Source organism: Nicotiana attenuata, unplaced genomic scaffold, assembly GCF_001879085.1.
Source record: "Nicotiana attenuata strain UT unplaced genomic scaffold, NIATTr2, whole genome shotgun sequence".
Classification (NCBI taxonomy): domain Eukaryota; kingdom Viridiplantae; phylum Streptophyta; class Magnoliopsida; order Solanales; family Solanaceae; genus Nicotiana; species Nicotiana attenuata.
In genome coordinates this window covers 28,699-41,586 of record NW_017672412.1, presented here as the reverse complement: position 1 = coordinate 41,586, position 12,888 = coordinate 28,699, and the positions used below count along the sequence as shown (strand labels likewise).

The 12,888-nt window shown below is 38.8% G+C and overlaps 2 protein-coding genes across 2 annotated transcripts; one reads left to right on the top strand and one right to left on the bottom strand.

The window, feature by feature from the left end:
* Window positions 1-3,460: 3,460 nt before the first annotated feature.
* On the bottom strand, window positions 3,461-7,468 carry LOC109213094 (transcription factor bHLH47-like). Its single transcript, XM_019376851.1, has 5 exons — window positions 7,361-7,468; window positions 6,538-6,656; window positions 4,537-4,655; window positions 4,270-4,397; window positions 3,461-4,014 (listed from the first exon to the last, which is right to left on the bottom strand). The coding sequence occupies exons 2-5, from the start codon at window positions 6,603-6,605 to the stop codon at window positions 3,604-3,606; spliced, it is 726 nt and encodes a 241-aa protein (XP_019232396.1). The 5' UTR covers window positions 6,606-6,656; window positions 7,361-7,468; the 3' UTR covers window positions 3,461-3,603.
* Window positions 7,469-10,540: 3,072 nt separating this feature from the next.
* Window positions 10,541-11,357, top strand: LOC109213091 (fibrinogen- and Ig-binding protein-like). The gene is made up of 3 exons (XM_019376845.1): window positions 10,541-10,669; window positions 10,759-10,966; window positions 11,008-11,357. The coding sequence occupies exons 1-3, from the start codon at window positions 10,541-10,543 to the stop codon at window positions 11,355-11,357; spliced, it is 687 nt and encodes a 228-aa protein (XP_019232390.1).
* The last annotated feature ends 1,531 nt before the right edge of the window (window positions 11,358-12,888 follow it).

Sequence of the window (12,888 nt, the reverse complement as noted above, 5' to 3'; positions counted from 1 at the left end):
CAACAGCAGTATTATGGAGCGGGTTGCACGCCGCAACAATGGTAATTATGGAGCGGGTTGCACGCCGCAACAGTTGTTGACATCATGTGTTTATGTCTGAATATTAATTTCGTATTTCATTGTGGATTTCTAGGCTGTTTTAGTTGTTACTCTGGATTGTTATTATTGTATCTCCCCATAGCATGTTTCCCCTCCCATGATGTTAATTACTTGGTATTCAATTTCCGCTGTATATATTTATAACTGCACAGGTTTATGTGGTGTCCAGTCTAGCCTCGTCACTACTTCGCCGGGGTTAGGCTAGACACTTACCAGCACATGGGGTCGGTTGTGCTGATGCTACACTTCTGTGCATTTTGCACAGGTCCAGGTTTTGAGGAGCAGCAGCAGCAGTAGTACGGGAGCAGACTTCCATATCACGAGACTGAGGTAGCCTTGCAGGCGTCCGCAGGCCCGGCGTCTCTTCTTTATGTTTTTCTTTTGACTGTTGCCTCATTGTTTCGAGACAGACAACTGTTATAATTCTTTCAGACCTTTGTATTTAGTTTATTCTTAGTGGTTCGTGAGTAATGTGACACCAAATCTTGGGTAGAGGCTATTGTTGACTATTCCGCGTTTTGATTCAGACTTATAAATTAGACTTCCGCTATTATTATTATTAAATTCCATATTTCTTATTGATGCTAAAGACTGTTAATAGATTTATTTATTAATTAAAGGTAAATAAGTTGGCTTGCCTAGCTACCACGAGTAGGCGCCATCACGATCCCGATGGTGGGAAATCCGGGTCGTGACAAACTTAAAGTGCTTATAAGCTAAATATTCATAAGCTGGGGGTGATCAACTTATGGCTTTTGACTTATTTTTTACTTATAAGTACTTGGCTTATAAGCACTTTTAACTTTACCAAACGCGTAGATAAGCCGAAAAGTGCTTATAAGCTAGTTTGACCAACTTATAAGCTTAGCCAAACACCATCATATTTTTGAGCACTTTTGATCTTCTACATTTATCAAAAATAAACACGTTTAAATTTGACACTCAGAATTTATTAAATATTTGACTATTAGAGATAATGTGTTCGCTTTAATTAAATTGGGCAAAAGCTATTCAAAAGTATATTTAGAACTATTTTTTTATTAAAGCATAAGGGATCGCTTTTGTGAGTCCGAAACTTAAATAGTGATTTTTTGGGCACAAAATACATTTTTACTGTTAAAAAAAAAAGTTTACAAAACTACATAATTCGCAGTATAATACTGCGAATTACTTTAACGGAAAGTTAGCCGTCAAAGTTATTCGCAATATTATACTGCGGATTATTAAAATAATAATTTTTTAACACTTCGCAGTATAAAACTGCGAACAACACTTTGCCCACCAAAATAAAGAAGCAACGTTGGCTCCTAACTTCCTGTGGTCCCCTGTGTTACTTTTGATTTTTTTTTGTTCATTTTTTATTCATATAATTCTCCATTGATTATTATTCTTTTTTACTTAAGTTCTTTCCTCAATATTTTAGTACAACATGCTTTCATAACTAATTTTCAAATGCCAATCTAAAATAAAGGGAAAATCAAGTGTTCGTTTTATTGCTAATTAATATGACATCCTTGCTATTTAATTACATTTGAAAATATTTTATTCATTCTATAAGGATATAATTTTTATAACTTACTGAAATTAACATTGAACTATCAAACTATTATATAAGTAGAATTAGAGAAAGTATAACAAAAAGAATTAGACAAAGTATTCGAATAACTATTGAAAAAAAGAAATTATTTTAATATTTATTTTACTCGCACTTATCTATAAAAAATTAACATCTTAATTTGTGCCAACTGAATCAGTATTTTAAAAGGCGTGGGCGTAAGGGGAGGCGTTTTATATATGCCTCAGCAAGACGTAAGCCCCGAGGCACTGGGCGTAAGCCCCATATGTATTTAATTTTTAATATTTTTATAATATAATTATAGTAAATATTTATAAACAAGTAAAATTGCATAAAAGTTGAAGAAAACTATAAAAATGTGAAATATACATTATATATATATATATATATGACATCTTCTATATATTTTTATATATATTTATGGACTATGATGTTCGCGTCAGTTTACGCATATCCCGATTATATCTATGGAATATCTGCTATTTATGGTTTGGTGTATTACATGTTTTAAAAGGGTAGTTCTCTCTTTATACATGCTTATCCATGTATTAAAAATAATGACATTACTATTTACTAATGCCATAATCTGCTATATATAAGAATAATAATGAATAGAGTGAATAACTAGTAAGTACTAATTATACATAATTTACGTGAACTTTTACTAATACTTTTTTCAGTTTAGATAAGTATGTAATTTTATCAATTTTCCTTCAGATAAGATTGGCAATATTAAAGGGTGCGTTTTTTTCTCGTCTGAAAATTTCATATTATTAACATTTGACCAAAGGCTTAAGATGTAATCGTTATTATTACCAAGTTTCAAATTTTGTGCCAAATAAAAATATTTATTAGCGATACTCTCTCCAGTCCAAAATAAGTGATTTTTTGGATGTTTTCACACAGATTAAGAAATCCACCTTTTAGCATTAATTAGTAATAAAATTGACCATATTAACCTTTAATTAGCATTAATTAGCAATAAAACGAACACTTGATTTTTCCTTATTTTAGATTGGCATTTGAAAGTTAGTTATGAAAGCATGTTGTACTAAAATATTGAGGAAAGTAACTNAGTTAGGAGCCAACGTTGCTTCTTTATTTTGGTGGGCGAAGTGTTGTTCGCAGTTTTATACTGCGAAGTGTTAAAAAATTATTATTTTAATAATTCGCAGTATAATACTGCGAATTACTTTAACGGTTAACTTTTCGTTAAAGTAATTCGCAGTATTATACTGCGAATTATGTAGTTTTGTAACCTTTTTTTTTAACAGTAAAAATGTATTTTGTGCCCAAAAAATCACTATTTAAGTTTCGGACTCTCGCTTTTGTCATTTTTTTCAGAATTCCTACAATAATGACACCACGACAATCATCTCTCTCCTACCTTGTCAAGTGTCAACATAGAATGGACTAGTACTAATTTTGCCCCCTTAGAAACCAATAACTTGAAAATGACTTCAACAAACATTGAGGTTACATTCTCCTAGTTAACATTTAAATCCGTAGATGTCACGTCAAACGCTTACTTATAGGTTTTGTTTGCCAACATATATTTTACTTATGTAAATCTATTTACTTTTTGGTCCGTTCAAAAAAAAAATAATCCCTTTTTAACTTGTTTAGGACCACAAATTCCAAAAGTCTTCATTTTTTTTAAACTCCGTACCCAGTCAAACAGGTTCACATAAATTAAAACGGTACTCCCTAATATCTAATACTACTATGTTTGCTCCCAATTGATCTGATACTACCTCTTTCGCGTGATAGTTAACTAGATTATCGTTGATCAAAACAAGGAAGGTTATATACCATGGATAGCTGCAAGTCCAAAGTATTGCTGAATTTGCTGCTTATCGAGCTAAATCTATAGTACCAAATTATACATGTCATTCTACGAATGGCGCATTTCTTCTAGACTAACATTATTATGCACCATCTTGAACTTCCTGTCCTAATAACCGAGGCCGCTTTTCAAAGATTTGGGATGGCCATACATCAGCTGGAGTGGGATATCTGGCCTGTGGTTTCTTCACAGTAGATGTGGGCGTAGCCGTGGACTTTGTAGCATCGGGCGCTGGATAAACGTGGGAATTAGAACTAAACGGAAAGACATAAGCAGGGTTCATAATTTGTGTGTCTTGAAACGCATGTTCTGAAGCAGGTAAGCTCATATAATTATTTTGTAAGGCGAACTCTGGGTGCTGAATTTCTGGAGGAGCTAGATTTAGGTCGAGATTGGTCTTGGCTTCCCTTGCTTTGACCTCATTCTGCAGTCTGCCAATTTCAGCCTCCAGAGCTGAAGTTTCATCCTGAAGCTCCTTTTTCTCCACAGTCAGCTGTCAAGAAGACAGATTTAGGAACATGTATCACAGTGTAAAATCCGAGAAAGTCGCTAATGCAGATTAGAACAGCTTAACAGCTGAATAAATAAGAAGCTGTCGTAACTTTAACATGCATACACTACAAATGAGTGGATTTAAACATTCTGAATGGGGAATGGAGGCAGAAGCAATCATGCATATAAAATAAGAAAGAAAAACAAAGAACAGCGTCTCCAAGCTAGCAGAATTCATAGAAATTAGGACACTTACATACTGAGATTCAGACAGCAAAGTTGTATTTTCTGTCCTCAGATGCTTGATATGAGAAAGCATGTCCTTTACAAATCGAGCAGCTTCATTCAAGATGGAGGCTTTTCCATTCATCTGCTCAGATAGTTCTGCAACAACAAGGCATCTCTGTTAAAAAATTGGCAATATCTAAACTGAAAATGTAGAAATATTAAATAGAGGAGCTACGTTTGGGATTTATCAATGATGAAAATGGTAAAGTTAAATAAGTAGCATTCAAGACATTACCAAGAGCATTAGCCAAACCAAGGAAAAGCTCATTTAGATGCTCTCTCTTCAGCTTCTCTCTCTCAGCTTTATGTATTCTTTTTGGGGCTTTCTTCTGATTCTTCTTGCCAAGATGAGAGCTGTAACAAGAGAGATTTACAGAATCAGGACTCACTGTAGAAGTGCCACTGATAATGATCAGTAGAGCAGTCAAAATAAATATATGAGAATGAGTACACAAATTATTACTGTACTTATACTGAGATTTGGAAACCTTTATGCGGATCCAAAGAAATAAGAACAGAGTTATGAAGAGGCAGAAGTACATTCTCTAAATTTTTGGGAGGAACTTTTGCAATTTAGTCAATTTATATCCAAAACTCCAGATTCCGTTTTTCCTGTTAAATAGGTAATTCCAGATATCTATTTTTATTGCGATGCTGTGATTAGCATTGTAGAGCAGGGTAACAACTTCCAGGTAGTTCATTTGGGGGAAGCTGGGCCAAGATCATGTATTGCTTGAAACAGATCAGGCATCAGTTACGATGGGTTCTCAAACTTGAAGACTGCATTCTGTTCAAAATCTTCAGATCCTTCCATGAACAATAAGGGAAAGATCACCAAGACATCAATTCACCCGACAAGCCTAGATGACTAATTGGTCTATAGCTTCTTCTACCCAGTAATTCACCAAGTATTCACTAAACAGTCTAGCTTCTTCTACCCGGCAAGCATAGATGACTGGATTGATTAACTGAGGACGATAGCTCAGCTGTAGAGATGGCAATGGGGCGGGGCGGTTTGGCAAAACGCACAAAAATTTCAACCCGCCCCACTTAATTTTTTTTCTTTAATTTTTTTTTCTAAAACAAACTAGTTTGACATTTTATTATTTTATAAAATGGAGAGTTTAATAGAATCACATAAACATAAACTGAGAGAGTATTACGCTCATCTTCCAAAATAAATGGGTTACTATCATTTCCTATTACTAATACGATATCTTGACTTATGTAATATCATTTTGGTGAGACTTATGCAAATTGGTTATTTATAAATCAAAATATTCGTGCTAGTGAAGAAGAATGTGAAATTGTAGTTGAAATGATTGCTTTGTTTCAAAAAAGATAAAATTCAAAGTTGCCCCGCATTGAACCCGCATTAAACCCGCAACCGCCCCGCTTTAAAAATTTTAAAAACTATTTTAACCCGCCCCCTACCCCACCCGCCCCGCTCCGCTCCCGCATAAGAGTAAACCCGCTCTGCCCCGTCCCGCCTCGCATCAAACAAAACCAACCCCGCCCCGCCCCATTGCCATCCCTACTCAGTTGGATCTCTTCGAGAGATAAAAAGGAACAGACCCTCAATATTATCAACTTTTGCCAGTTGGAGAAAATTGCCGTCTTACTCAAAAGATTTTATTGCTTAGTTCAAAAACTTGCAGAAAGGACTAAAATTTCTTGCTGAAAAATTACAGGGTTTGCAAAGAGAAAGCTAAAATTCTTTGGATTATATAATTAAGCATCCAAATCACTATGCAAACTGCCAAGAAGCATATAGTATCTTCCAACTTATGGCGAGATATCTACAAATTGAGTCATTGGGTAAGGTGGTTTTGAGCTTTTGCATAACGCAACTGTCTTTAACCATAGTTTCTGGTATCATCAATCCCGAAAAGATTCACGCCCAAACTAGGCCAACAAAAACACAAGCAATTTTTCTAGTTATAAAAAAATTCAAATACAAAGAACCTCACCCTATCCAGACACAAAGATCACTCAATCCGTGGGCACAAAAATCTGTTATTAGGGGTCTATGCTCTTGAATATATTTAATCAGAAGCCAAGCTTCAAATAAGAAGCTGTTTGGCATCAACTCTGTATACAAACCAAATCATAAGTTAAAAAGTACTGTAATTAAAAGGTAAGCCACATGCTTATTGCAGATTCCAAAACTTCAAAAGAAAATAGAACAATATGACATTCATGCTACAAAAAGTGATCTTGATCTAAAAGAACTGACCTATCTAGCGAAGTCTCCACAGCTTTAGTATCCTTTTCAAGTATTGGAGCAGGACTTTCTGTATCCATCTCTAATTTCAGTCCACCTTGTAGGTGTCAATGAGAAATGCTACTGGCCGTCTTATGAAAAGGAGAAAAGGGGACAAAAGAAAAGGTATTATGCTTAGGATAAGATACCCAGTAGATCAAAGACGGACGAGCAACGTGACCAAGGTGTTACAATCAAGCTAAATTCATTTGAATGTAACTAAATTGCCGTGCCAGCACGGTATACTTCATAAACTCGGGAGAGTGCTGATCACTACTATACAATCCATTTCCCTACTTTTTGCTATTAAACAGCAGAATACAAGTTGTACTGTTTAAATCCAGCGTCATTCATTGATTAAATTGAGGTAACTCATGAGAAACAGAAACCTAAAAGAAATTAACTCTTTGTTTCAGAACGTTTTGTTGGAAACAGCATCTAATCCCCATATACGTATATAATATTTATTATTCATTCACCAAAGCAAGAACAGAATTTTGTACAAGAAGCCCCATGAGTTATGCACCTCTACCTCTCTCCAAGTAAAATATGTACGGCACTAACATTCAAAGCCTAAAAGAATTTCGTAAAAGAAGCCCCAAAGAATTAGCATCCTAAATGAAGTAAATCAGTATGAAAAATGAAAATTAATAACCAAGGGGATTCATAGCAAGACGAGACGAGGCATTACAAACCCCCGAAAATTCGGGCTAAAATGAAGAAAAACTAGAAGAATCCGTTAAAAGAGCAATAAAAACGTCTAAGCAGGTAAGAAAGAAATATGAGAGATATGTACCTCTTTGGTTCTTCGGAATGATTTGAGAGTTGCAAAATAAAATTAGGGAAGTTGGAGAAGAAGGATGTTTTTTTTTATAATTTATTTATGTAAGAAGAGGAAGGCGTGTGGCGAGCAGCTGCTGGTGGAGATTATAAAATGCGGAACACATGAGAAGCGTGCCACGCGAGTTATGTTCTTTTGTCATATAGCAAAACCGTACACGTTCCATGCTTGCATTTTCCACTGGCTTCGCCGCTTTGCCCATACTATACATTTCATTCTTTATTTACGCTCACACACGTCACACAACCCCTCCTCAATCCTCTCTTCAGTTATTAAACCCAACTCAATCTTTATCCTCCTTTCATGCTCTCTTGGCTCCATTAAAATTTGATATTCCGCACTTACCCGTAAAATAGAGATACATACAAACTAGTACCTACTTAGAAATTAGATCAACCTTACCACTCGATACAATTTTCACATCTTAAACATATGTAAAAAAACAATTACAGAAATTGAGTTTAAAAAATATAAACTGGGGAGGTATATTCACTTGAGCGGTCCTTGTTCGGATTGCGATAGCAACCAAACTATTGTCGAAATATAAACATTAACTCACATTGAGCATTTGAGCTATATGTTTCTAACCTTTTTCTTTGTTCATCTTATTATAAGTATTGAGCATTTTCAACGGTCACACTGTTTACCGTAAAAATTAGATAACAATTAAACTTAGAATGTGGCTCTAAGGATATGTGATCTCACCTATTGCCAATTGATGAATAAGAATATCAATAATAGAAATTAACAATGAGATAAAGCAAACCAGTGTTGAAACGTAATTCAGCCCTCGAGCTTGAGTGTCCTCGAACTGGTCGGTACCCAAATAGTTAAGAAATAAGCAAACTAATGAACAAGGATATAAGCTAGACAGAAAGTATTGTACTGTTTTGATATGCGTAAATGTAAGGTGCCTACAAAATGATTAGAACCCTCTTTATACAGTAGAGGAATCGTATCCATGGTACAATTCTAATTACGGAAGTAAATCCCATGATTAGCCTAAACAACCGCCTTGATTTGATCTGTTTCCGAGATTTCCGCCACGATCTTCGACCAGTCACGGATATCTCGCTTTTCTGTTTTTGCACTTTGCTCGAAGTCTGCCCTATTTGGTCTCGATTGCTACTGGCCTCAATCTCGACAGGCACCTCGATTCTCGAACGCGGTACCTTATCCTCGTGTTTTGGTCTGATCCACTACGAGGCCGACCTTTGATGCAACTCCCTGGTCTCTATCAAATAGTAAAATCGGGTAGGCCCGGTTTTAACCGTATACAGATAGTCCCCTCATTTTTTGGAGTGTAATGAGAAGAAACGAATTGAGCCTCGACCTGTCATGACGTCATTCTCGTGACGTAAGCGACGAGACTGAAACGTCCCGTCGGTACAGTTCCCCAAGTCATTAATGAGCGTCAGTTGGCGGTCGGCCACCAGTGCCTTTGAACCGTCGCCGTGAATCCCTTAAATAGGCCCCCTCTCTTATTGAGTCAATCTTTACTTTCACTTTATTCTAATCTCTTAAGCTTTTACATCTCTTAAGTTCTTCCTTTCTTCAAAATCTCCAGGGTTTGTTGTTAATCTCCTTTCAAACACCAAGTCCTGTCATCTCCCTCTCTCTTTAAACTTACACAAAAATGGCAAGAATGTCAAAAACTATTCCTCAAAAGGAAAATGCCTTTTCATCGCAGCCGGCCGCCAATAAAACATCGGTAGAGCCGCGCCCTGAGGAGTGCATTCCGGAGGGGTGTCCTTACTTCCGACTTCAAGGTCGAGAAAACTTCGTCGGTCCCTGGTCGATGCGAGCCAATGTCGAGATATATATATATATATATATATATGCTCGATAATCGAGAGTTTCATTAAGCAGGTAAAGAAAGACTATAACTGGGGAGGCAAAGAGGTGGTGATTCCGACCCCCGAAGAAGACATCACTACCCATGTGGAAGGGTTTCTAAGTGTTTACACTTACCCTTTCACGCTGGGCCCTCTTGATCCCGTCATCGTCGATTTTTTGCCGTCAATATCAAATAACCCTAGGTCAAATCCATCCCTCTTTTTGGCGGATTGTTATTCTGCTCCGATTCTTTGCGAGCAAAGTCGAGGGGATGCCTTTCACCCTCAACCATCTCATCAGGTTGTATACCCCCGTCTCTATCTAGGCGGGTTAATAAAACTTCAGTGTCGGGCTACCAAAGTGCTGTTCTCGAGCATCAGTGAGAACACGGATCGAGGATGGATAGGCCGATTCGTTCGAGTGAAGACTTCCGACCTAATCCCGGTCGAGAAGATGCCATTTCCCGAGAAATGGAATATGAAGTGTAAGTACAATCCCACCTATAGATTCCATTTATTATTTTATTTCCTTTACTTCTTCTCATCGACATCCTTTTATATGAGCGGTCTCTTGGATGCCCGGTGCAATTCCTAACCTCGAGAGTTGGGTTCGGAACCTGGCTTCGACCTCTTTGTACGCTGAGCGCTCATGGCGTGATTTAAGGGGCCGATGGGAGGCCAAAAATCATGGTAAGACCCTTTTCTCGTATTTGATGATTTTTGCTAAAATGTTTCTTTTCACACTCACTTAATTTCCTTTCATACAGGCCTTGGAAAAGACGCTGTCATGAGGCCCCCGTTCGGGGAGGAGGAGGTTTCGCCCCCGGCTCCGAAACCAGCGAAGGATAAAAAGAGAAAAAGGGCCTCGACCTCTGAGGATCCAAAGACCAAGAAAAGTAAGGCTCGTAAGCTGAAGAAAGACATCGTCCCGCTGCCTGCTGAGGTAGCTCAGCAACTAAGAGAGGAAAAAGAAGAAGATGAAGACGACGGCTCCGAACTGGTTGCCCGAGTGAAGAAAAACACCGAGGCCCCAAAGGCCGCTGAGTCGGTGAGGGTTGAAAAGATTCAGCCTCGAACTGAGGAGGTCTTGGAAGAGGACCCGGGCAAAGTCCCCGAGTCGTCGGAGACTGAAGAAGCCTCCCGCCGAAATGAGCAATCGGTGGGTATGTCTGAAGGGGCCGGCTCCGAGGCCCTTCGAAATGAAGAGAACGCCCCAAGTGACTCGCTTGGGGAAATAGTAATTGGAGATTCTCCGACCCTCCCTACATTTTCTGAGGAGGCAATTTAGGAAGCCCAAGCCATGGGGACCCTCGATGTGGAAGGAGCCCACAGAGGGGAGGACCTTTTCCGTGGGTATTGGGTCGAAGATGCTGCCAACATGATTGAAGCATCGAGTCTCTTCGATGAGGCTCAACAAGCCTTGAGTCGGGTAAGTCCCAATTCCCCTTGTTGATATCACACTTGTATTTGTTTATTCTTTTCTTGTCTAATTTCCCTTTTCATTTCGCATAGGCCTAGGCACTTTTTAAGGAGGCATTTTCCATATCTCGAACAGAGCTGAGCCGATGTGAGGCCGATCTTCAAAGGCTCACGGAGGAGAGAAATTCCCTCAAACTTCTCTGCGGGAAAAAAAAAGAGACCAAGGGCCTCCGAGCCGAATTAGCCACGGCTCATAAAGAGCAGACCGACCTGATTGAGAAGGTAATGAAAATCTTAGAAGCTCAATGTATCAGTTCGGGGACGATGACTAATACTTCGATCTTACAGGTTCAACGAAGGCCAAAAAAATCGAACAGCTCCGTGAGGAGGTTAACATGATGAGGGCGAAGACCTTGGGGTGGAAACAAAACATGGACCGCTTTGCCTCAGAGAAAGATGCTGCTCGAGCCCAACTGTCATCGGCCGAAAGTCAGCTTCAAGGCATGAAGGAGGAAAGCTCAGCTCAAGCTAAGAAAATAGAGGAGCTTGAGGCTCGGTTGGCCGCTGAACTTGCGAAGGTTAAATCTGAGGCAGAAAAAGTAAAGGCTGACGCAGAGGCGATCGTGGCCGTCTACCAATCTGATGCTGAAGCTGCTCAAGCCCAAGCAAGGGAATCTTCCGAGGCCGCTCAAAATTGAGCTTTTTGGATTGCCGAGCTCGCCAAGTGCCAATCTCGGAGGGAAACTCTCGAGGAGATCCATGCTTGAGGTTTCGATCTTACTGAAGATATAAGGAAAACCAAAGAGCTTGAAGACGATGCCAAGGCATTGACCTCCTCCGATGGTGACAATGATGCCGGAAGTATGAGCGACTCCGAGAGTGGGGACGACCCCGATGGAGAGGGAGCTTCCCCCGAGAATAATTAGGAACCTTAGGATTTTTTTTCTTTTTTTGATCTTCTGTGTAGGGCCCTGATCTGTCCTTGTAAATATCTTTATAAAAGACCTCTTTTCTCTCTGACTTGTTTTCATTTCAATTTCTGCCTTGTGTTTCATTCATGCCTTATGAAAATTTTGTTCACAAGTTCGAAGCTTAGGCAATTGGATCGAGGTCTGGCTAGTGTAGTCTTTATAATCAAGTGAGTAACTGCTCAAACTCGAAGTAGGATAACCTTTAGGTCGTTATTAAGTGAGGATGATCCCTCGAACTTAAAAATAACATGGCCCTTAGGCTTTTTGAATTAGGCCGGTATGGCCTTGAAAGAATGGATTTTTTCCCTTTTCGGCTCAAAAAAGTTAATCATATAGAAATTTGTTATGTATTAGCATGAAATAAGGTTGTTCGAGAGTTCGAACAATCCGGTACCCCTTAGGGTTTTCAAGGGTTGATGTTATCGAAACCCTTTATAATTTTGTCGAGGGTAGCCCTTTTAACTAGTTTTGTGAAGAAATTAGAAGGCCTGTTTCATTACGGAATTCGGACATCTCCGAACCGTGTTAGTTTGGCCGTAGCCTTTAACTCGGGGTTTGCCTCTTGGGCTTGTTTCACGATTACAGTTCGAACTTGTTCGAAGTGTCAGTCCCCGAGTGGGGTGGCCGTGGCCTACAAAAATGAGGGTTGCCTTTTTAAGGTCTTATGATCTCGAGATTTTAGTAGTTCGATTACATCAAATTTTCAGACGGCAGGCCCCGAGTACAGGGTAAGTTGTTTGAACTTCAGTTGTGATTGACCCTTAAGCCTGTTTCCCCAACATACCAAAAGTACGAAATTGTAAAGTAAAAATTTCTCTAAGGCATGAAATATTTGGTAAGGAAAAATACTTCTCTCAATAGATTATACATGCGTACATGTTTGCCTTTAGGGCTCGAATAATCTACATGGGCACGGTTCGTTTGACTGTTTGGCCCTTACAAAGTTTTACCTATCGAGACCCTGTCGGCACGAAGTATCTACCTTGTAACAAAGTCGACATCCAAGGGTGATGCCCCCCAATATTCGAGGTTGATTATATTGAAGCCTCGGATACTATTGAATTGCTCTAAGTTAGCACGAACAATGGTTGCCTTATTAAAACCTTGCTGGAAAAACCCACTTGGGACAAAAACAAGTCTAAGGGGAAAAGAGTGCAACGCGGGCTTACAGACCTAAGGAGTTTGTGATGAAGAACCCTTTGACGTCTTCGATTGAACACCAGCAATTGGTTAGTATAAAATGTAAACGATAATGGGG